Source organism: Accipiter gentilis, chromosome 16 (assembly GCF_929443795.1).
Source record: "Accipiter gentilis chromosome 16, bAccGen1.1, whole genome shotgun sequence".
Lineage (NCBI taxonomy): Eukaryota > Metazoa > Chordata > Aves > Accipitriformes > Accipitridae > Astur > Astur gentilis.
Window position 1 is genome coordinate 2,563,650 of NC_064895.1, and position 8,881 is coordinate 2,572,530.

Below are 8,881 nucleotides of genomic sequence, written 5' to 3' on the forward strand. Positions count from 1 at the left end.
TTCAACCTGCTGTTTAATAAAAACTATCAGTAATAAATGTGAATTTACTAAGAATTAATGAACAAAGTCTTGCAGGCGGGTTTGTGGTAAATGACTATGTTTCGTTGGTTCTGCCTATAAAAATGCAATGTGTTTTAATGCCAGGGAAACATCTGCGGGGCCAAGTCTATTTCTCAAGGTGATTTTTCTGCAGGTTGCTGATGTGAGTGTTTTCCAACATGGTAATTTATTTGGGGGGAATTGCTGATTAGTTGAAATTGAAACCGATGCTTGGAACGTGGTAGCTTTTGCAGACTCTTATTGGCCAAATCCTTGGAAAACTGGCGTCTCCTCCTCCCCTCATCCCTCAGCTTGAAAGCTGGGTTCCCACCTGGTTTGGGGCAGGGCCAGGCTTGGTCCTTTGCATTCTAGGTTGGGCAAGTGCCCTCGTTGCAGCATCAGGGCTTGGACTCTTCCTGGCTTTGCTTTTCACACACGTGTATGTCTGGGTCCTTGGAAGGACGGGGATAGCGTTGGTGCCTGCGTCGCTGTGTGGGAGGGTGGTGTGTTTTGTAGGGGCAGGGTGGAAGTTTCAAACTAATGATTTTGTTTTGTTTACTGCATTTCTTTCCCCTTCCCTATTCAGTGGTTGGTTACAATTGCAAGCTAAAATTACCAGCTTTGCTGTAGGGATCTGGGCGCCCTTGGACGCTTTGGCTCCAGGGCTCACAGACATCCTTAGGGGAATGGGGCATGAGAAGATCTAGAGCGAATCTTGCGATTGTCCTCAATCCTCATGTGTCAGACCATGTTTCTCCAGACTCTTGTTGTACTTTATTGCTTTCTGGCTGCATCTCTTCTCTCCCTGTTGTCATCCTAGGAAACGCTTTCTGCGTTTGATGAGACAACTGACACCAAATGCAACTGTACAGTGCTTTTTGGACAGAAATCTGAGGACAGGGGTGGCAGGAGGCTGGGCTTGCAGGGAACCTGACCCTAAAGGAAAGAGGGACAGTGGATAAAGCTGCAGGTTCACCAATGCAACAGGGAAAGGCAGTTGAATATGTTGTTGAACTGTCTCCAAAAAACCTCAAAATGTTTTGAGCTAGCTCAGTTAAGCAAAATAGTTCAAATTAGGTTGAGTGTGTTGGGACTGAGATGTTTTGGTGCTACTTTATTTTTTTTAATGGGAAAATCTTAATTAAAAAAAAAAAAAAACTTGTTTCAGAAAACCTTTTTGATGGAACTCCTCTTCTTCCAGCCTACCACGTGCTTCAGAACAGGAAAATATCCTCTGGTTTGTGATCTCTTGCATGCCAGCTGCATTCACACAGCTTGACTGTAGCCACTTTCAGCAGGTCTGACATACCACAGTGATTATCAGCCCCCAGGGAGTTTCCCCCCTCTTTCATCCGGGTTTTGGGTATGATGATGTTCACTGAGTGATGGACATGGGAGGAGCGTGGTGGGTGACATGTGGTGTGACCTGATCTCCTCACACCCCTCCCTGTTCCCATGGACCAGCTCTGCACCCCACATTTTCCAAAAGCTAGTGGATCTCTTGAGGACTCTAATGAGAGATGGCCTTGGCCTTGATTTGATTTTGGGTCTGTTTTATTTTTTTAATTGTCTCGTTAATGTGTGTTTTGTAATTCTGCAAAGAGGAGCTATATCGTGTGATCTCAGATTTGCTGTTTCAGTTTATTAGGGAGAAATGGAGAAAAAACAAGGTAAAGGCAAACAACAAGTATAATAGAGGAATTGGATGATCTAGGTAAGACTTCTTTGCTCCCTTTGATTTTTAACTTTCCATTGCAATCATGTCCATAAGCTGGAGGAGCAGAAACTTCTATCGCTTAGTATTTTTAACCCAGTTATCTTCCCAGGCAAGTGGTTCTGTAATACATACGCTGTGCTAACTATGCACTTGCCAGGAGGAACAGGCAAAATTTGGGAAGACCCAGTTTGTAAACATACAGCACAAAGTAACAACAAGAGCAAGTTTCCTAACAGTAGTGAATGTTGCAGGGAATAAGCAATGTGGACTGGACTGAAAGCTTTAAAATCCCTCCAGTGTTTTCTGTGTGTGCTGCTGATATGAACTGGTGGAGTGAGGACCCTCCTTTCAAATGCTTGTTGGTTTTTTTAGTATTTTGACCTGTAGGAGGTTGTAGAGGACACAAGTTTGACATTGGAACTCTTCCCAGTCACAACACTGTATCCTCCCATGGTACAAGGAGCACAGATGTCTCCAGAGCCAATGATGCTTTTGCCACAGTTGCCTCCTCCGGTCACTAGACCTGTGCTTCTGAATAGGGATCTGCTGCTGGAAGAGTAGCTGCCACCAAAGCATGGGTCAGTATTGCATGCGATTCTTCCTGGGGATCAGCACACAGCTGCAAAGAAAATATTTCAGTGAGGGATTTCCATCCTACCGCATAGATCCAGGGGGACTAGTAGGAATAGGGATTTGTCTGGTACTTACAAATATTCACAGGGCAGCCACCATCTACGCACAACCTTAGAGGGATGAGGAAAATGGAGATGTGAAAAACCAAAGTCCGTATTTAGTGTGTGTCCCTAGAACTGGCCAATAATTGGGAGGTTTGGGAATACGCTGCTGGCAGGCCAGGTGAGTGCTTTGGACCTACCATGACTCAACTGCTCAGCTCATGCCTGTGAGGAAGTATTCCCGAGTCTGGTGTTGGGCCCAAGCAGGGAAAGGGTATTGCTTTGGCGCTGTGTGTGTAAGTGTGAACAAGCCCCGGCCAAGGGCTTTCTCTCTGTCCCCTCAATTAGCTTGTGTGTGAGTAGGTACCCAGTCATTTTGGCTGAGGTGGCAAAGGTGGCCAGGCACGACTGTGCCTGGGACTTTGGCTTGATAAGACCTGAGGCTACACAAGACATCTTCTTTAATCATGCAATGTCTTCCACTTGGGGGAACACCTAAATGCCTGAGTGCATTAGGAGCTTTTGACTTTGTCAGGCATTTGGGTCCATAAATGCTGGAAAGTGCTTTGGGAAATGTCGCTCCCTAGGACATTGGGTCTCAGTGGGATTTACTCTAATTACAGAGGGGATGGCTCATCAGGCAGACTGTGAGAGGTGGTTGTGGGGTTAGGTGTGTTACCATGTCTTCCTTGCAAGCATCCTGCAGGGTTGTCCCAGCACTACCTGCCCTCCTCTCCATCCAGCAGCTTCTTGTAGGTTGCAATCTCAATGTCCAGGGCTGACTTGACATTCATGAGCTTCTGGTACTCATGGGCCATGTCCTGCTTCACCTTCTGCAGGGATACCTCCAGCCTGGAGAGTCTGCACTTTGCATCCTTGACAACCGCTTCCCTGTGCTCCTCAGTTTCAGCCATGGCTCCTTCCAGTTTGCATCTCTGCAGGTAGGAGATTTTCATTACTGCCACTTATTTGCATGTGCTGTGAATAGTTCAGAGCTCTTGAATCTGCCTGGCTGTGTATTCATCCACCTGTGCTTTGTTATATTTTCAGACGCTATTGGTAAACCTCCAACTCCAGGATGATTGTCTCTGCCTAGCTGAGACATTGGTGTATGTGTTGTCTTCTCATTGCAGGTCTCTACTGATGGTAGTTCAGTTATTAGTCGTAATAGACCATTTTGCTCTGTACGCTGGATTACAGGCAAGTCTTAGAGTTGAGCAGCTGACATGTATTTCATCAAAACTGGCTTTATTGCTCCCTTGCTCTAGCAGAGGAGTTTTGGAAAGCCACAACCTGGGAGTTGCGATTGACACATTATTGCCCCTGAGTCATCCTTACCTGGGCTTTGGTGTTTTCGTGTTCTCCAGTCAGTCTCTGAATCACCCGACTCAGCTCCACAATTTCATTCTTTGTGTTACGCAAGCTGTCGTGTTTGCCAGTGGTTTCTCTCAGTTCCTCATACTGAGGAGAGAGAAAACACAATGAAAATAAATACCAGATTGAGGACATGAGTCAGTAATTAAACCTACTATGTGATTCTGGGACTGCAGTCCTGGATCTTGAGCTTTAAGGCAAAAGCCTTTGTCACTGGGGGACACGAATGACTCATATACACAGTAGCAGCTCTGTGTGTGAAGACGTTAACAGAGAATGTGTCACGTAGAGAAAAAACAGCAGGTGGCTAAGAAAGCAGACCTTTAAAGAGCCTATTCAACCCAAACTGGGAAATCTGAAGAAGCAGAGCCCATAGCAGAAGTGGGGCATAACTGCTTTTGCGAGTGTCCATCATGACTCACCTTGCTGTAGTACCAGGACTCTGCATCAGCCCAGCTTCTTTTGGCAGTGTTGTCATACTGAGCTTTGACATCAGCGATGATGTCATCCATGTCCAGGCTTCAGCTGTTGTCCATTTGCACAATAACATAGGTGTCTGAAATGGATGCTTGGCGCTGAGTAATTTCGCAGGGGTAGCAGCAAGATTGTCAGTCGTCTGCACTGGAGGCGTTTTCCCTGTGGATCTCCACGGCGTGGGGACAAGGAGATGCGGTGTGCTCTGTGTACCATGACTTCAGGCTCATTGCAGAAAACCCAAAGAAGGATTTCCTGGTTTAATCTTTCTGGCTTTTACCTTCACCATCAAGTTGAAACAAATTCCTTAGGATCTTGCCTGTGCAGCGCAGGAGTAACACCTTTGAAATCTGGAGCAATCAACTGATGTATGCATAAAACACCAAAAATCTCTGTGATCGTTAGTGATGGGTTGTGGGAGCCTAACTGCACAGACCCCCTAAAGAGGCATGGGGTGGAGGAAAAAAGGAGCGGAAAAGGAAAAGCTGTTACCACTTTATACAGGCTCCTCAGGCAGTTGATCTGTTGGATGAAGGACTCCACCTTGGCTTCCAGCTCAGCTTTGTTCACATAGGCGCAATCCGCGTCCTGAAGCACGTCAAGGGTTTGTGAAATGAAAGAGCAAACTGCTTAATGCCAGCAAGTGATGTGATTACAAACTCTTAGGGCTGCTCTTTTCAAGGCCATAAATTTTACCATGCTATTAAATTGTTTTGCTCTCTTATCCTCTTAGGCAGAAGACAAAAAGCGCTAGACACAGAGGAGAGAGGGAAGGGTTTTGATGAGTTGGGGTATACAAACATCCCAAATGAACAAGCTCAGCTAAAACTGACTCACTTAAGGTGGGATTCAACTCTTATTTAACTAAAAGAGTGGCCCAAAAGTTGGCCTTTAGGTCCCTCTAGAGTCTCTGGAGAGTGAGAGGCAGTCTCACCTTCTCTTTCCAGCAATATTGGCTGCTGTTCATACTAAAATCCCAGAATAAGTGTTTGAGTTGGTTTGAAATGCGCTTACCTTTTTGATCATGACAAACTCATTCTCTGCACGTTTGCCAATGGGTTTCCTCTTCATGCCTGCAAGGAGATGAAGAAAGATCACTTTGCTCCTCGTTATTCAGCTTATGCAAGAATATGAATCTAATCTTCTACCACCTCCAAATGCTCAACCTCAGCATGGAAACCAAGTGCTGATGCAAGTAATACACATGTACGTCTGGAGGAGATCTTGCATCTTGTGCAGCCTTTGCCATCCAAAAGATAGATGAAATCAGTTCTAGCCCTAGTTTTGGAGCTTTTTTAAACTTTTTCTTGTGATCTTCCATGATAACCTGCATGGTGCTCAGTTCTGTTTCCAGCTTGGCTCTGTTGCTTCCCAGAACATGCAGCTACCTCTTCAAGTTGCCAATATAACTTTCAAACATTGGCTCGATGTTGCTCCTGTAACACTTCTGTTCCTGTAGAAACCCCCATTTGGTCTCCAGCACCTTGTCCTCTTGCTACAGGAACTTGAAATCCAGAAGTAAAACATTCAAAGTATAGTGATTTGTTATACTGGTGGCACAGAAATGAACAATTACAGTCCCAGAATCGGCAAATTGAGAGAGAAAATCTGTGAGTTATTCAGGATAGTATCAGGTGAATGGAGAAGGCATGCATTTAAAAACTGCCAAACAGCATCTTCTCATAAGAAGGTTCTTCAGAAAAAAGTCTTCATTATTATTATGCAAAAAGCACCAAGTTAGACTCGGCACTGAAGCAGAGTGGGGTAAGTCAGAGGTAATCCTACTGAAGTTAGGGTTCAAGTGATATAAAAATGGGGCATTAGAGAATCAGCTTCTCTGCAGGTAACAGCAAAGCCTGATTGTCATTTGCAATGAGACTGCTTTACACCACTCTTGGACCATGAAAATACCTTCTTGCCCCCACTGAAGGCTCCTTTTTGCTCTAAGGTGGTGCAAAATGTCCTCCTCATAAAACCCAAAGAGGTCCTTACTGCAAAGTCAGGCTGTGAGTTTTGGCTGCTGTTGCTAGTAAGCAGTTTGGCAAATGTATTCCTGTCTTGGATGTGCCATATGGCAGCTTGTTATGGCCCTGCAGCTGCGATGCCTGTCGAGCTGGGCATCTCTTCTCTTGCCTTGTCAATGAAAAATGCAAATTTGTTATTGAAGGTCTTGATCTGCTCCTTTTCCTGGTACTTCACAGACTGAAGGTTTGGTCCATCTCCAGCTCGAGCAGCTGGAGCAGATGCTCACTGACCGTGACCTTGGCAATGGGTGTGCAGGTCCCCAGGGCTCCACCACCCCTGCTGCCAAAACCAGCACCTCCATAGCCTGACCCCAGCGTGAGGGTCTGTAGCCGTATCGCAGTAGGTGACAGCCGCTGATCACTAGCTTGGACTTGCAGCCTGCATTGCCACCAAGGCTTCTTGCTGCCGAAGCATCCCAACCTGGGGTACCCCACACCACCACCTCCCCAGCACAAGACGGTGCTGACAGTATATCTCTTCACACTTCTTGGGATCACAGCAGAGCAAGAGCTGAAACTCCTCATGCCCCCAACTCCGGAGCAGATATGGTAGGATTGGCAAGATGTCAAGACCAGCTCAAAGGGGAATGAAGGCAGAGGGAGAAGCTGAATGCCAGAGCAGGAGGCAATGCACACGAGTTAACTCGGCCAGAAACCCACCACAATGAGAAGCAGAGCTTTCACCTGCTTATGTCCCAGGAAAACAGGCTTTGGCTGCACCACCAGCCCCAAAAGACCATTTTTAAAGATGTTTATGAGCGTAGTTTGGTAATATCCCACTCGTCTCTTTTGCTGAATAGTGACCTGAGCTGCTTTTAAGTGCACACCTATTGTTGAGTTATAGGCTGCATTTCTAATTTGAATGGGAGGGAATCCCTGGTCCCATAAAAACTGCATTTGCAAACCTCCCTTTTTTTTATAGTAAGCATGAAAGAGAGAAGCAGAACCAATCTTTTGATGTTTGCAGGGCACTGGGAGTGAGGGAAGGAGCGTTGCTTTGTTTTACATGTGGGAAGAGAAGAATCTGACTTAAACTCTTGGGAATATCTAGGGATCCAAACACTGGGGCTGACTTGGTTTGGTATTGCATTAGCCTTTAGCCAGAGTTGCTCCTTTTGTTAACCTAATTCTATAATTTACTCCTTTCTGTCTTTTGTTTGACTTCTGTAATTCTGTTAGCCTCAAGAACAATCTTTTAATTCCCTCGGGACTGGAGATGGACCCGTGCAAGCATATTTCTTGGTGTTAGGGCTCTGCTGGTCTGTAACTACAAGCAGAAAATGGGTGTAGCGAAGGGGGATGTGAGAGCAGGAGAAAGCAGTAAAAGATTTTCCAGCTCAGACCTTTGCATCAGCTGGGAAAAAAAACAAAGGTAAAAGATCTCTCAAGCTACCTGTGTGCTTCTCTCCTCCACTGAATGCCCTGAAGAGGGAGTCTGTTGTTTTCCCTAGTTTCGTGGGGAGTGTGACTGACAGCGGTCTGACAGATTGACACCTCTCATTGCTTGCAGAAGGGTCCTCCATGGGGAATAGTTTACGGGAGAACTGGGCTTGGTCATTCTTTTCTAGTGAAATTGTTTGGCAAATCCCTGTGAATGTAAGTTTATATATATATATATATATTATTTTTTTTTTTTTCAGCAAAGGAGGTGGGTTCAGAGTGACAAAGATGCAGGAAGGGCAGATAAGTCTTTCTTATAAAGTGAAATAGTGATTTTCAGTCACGTCTTTGCTGAAATACCAAAAGGGGTGTGTGCCATGGGTGGGAACCCTCTTAATCCTTTTGCCTCCAGTGGGATAAGACTGAGGGCTTAGCCCTGAAAATCTCAATCTTTTCTAAAGGTGCATTTGCCTTCATGTGATTTTCTTGGCATTCACCATGGCCTGAGAACATGTTCTGCTCCATGAAGAGGATCAGAGAGAAGTTCATGCACGCAAGCCTGAAAGCTGGCCTGCCTTATTTAGCCGCGTAACATTTTAGGGTAAAGCTGTGTGGGAGTTGTATGTGCTAAGCACTTTTTGGGCCTCAGCCTAAAAGGAGTTCAGAGAGCTCAGCATCTTTCATGATTGGGCCCTGGATGCTGGAGAACAGCTGCTACATGTGATAGTTGGCATCTTCTGTGAAATGGAAGAAGTCATGTTGGCTTCTTTTCTCCCTTTCTCTCTCTTGGGTTTTTAATTACAGACCTGAGCAGAGCTCAGTACCGCCAGCTTGTCTGAGCCAGCCCGGCTTCGATCTGCTGACCCAACAGAAACCTCAACTTGGGAGCATCTTGCTGCCCTGGGATCACATCCTTGTCTAGCACTTGGCCTGATGGCTCTGTTGGCCGCTCCGGAGAGGGGATGGAGATAAATCCCTCCTGTTTTCCCTGCATAAGCTGCAGGTCTGGAACAAGCCTTTCCAGAAGTTTAGCTCTGATGCGTGGGATCCATCTTTCCTGACTTTAAAACACCTTTTGGAGTGCTTCTGCAACGCAGACATCTTCAGCCAACTGCCTAGAGCACTTTCAGTCCCACAGAGGGAGGGAGGTGTTACTGGGGAACAAATTGACCCAAAATGGTCTGTTTTGGTCCTTTGAC

The 8,881-nt window shown here is 45.9% G+C and overlaps 1 protein-coding gene across 1 annotated transcript; it reads right to left on the reverse strand.

Moving 5' to 3' along the window:
• Positions 1 to 2,432: 2,432 nt before the first annotated feature.
• LOC126046664 (keratin, type II cytoskeletal cochleal-like) lies at positions 2,433 to 6,827 on the reverse strand. Its single transcript, XM_049819360.1, is given in 10 exon segments — positions 2,433 to 2,499; positions 3,154 to 3,365; positions 3,769 to 3,891; positions 4,227 to 4,395; positions 4,775 to 4,866; positions 5,293 to 5,323; positions 5,325 to 5,351; positions 5,580 to 5,787; positions 6,411 to 6,494; positions 6,497 to 6,827. Coding segments are annotated over 10 exon segments (1,344 nt in total).
• Positions 6,828 to 8,881: the final 2,054 nt, after the last annotated feature.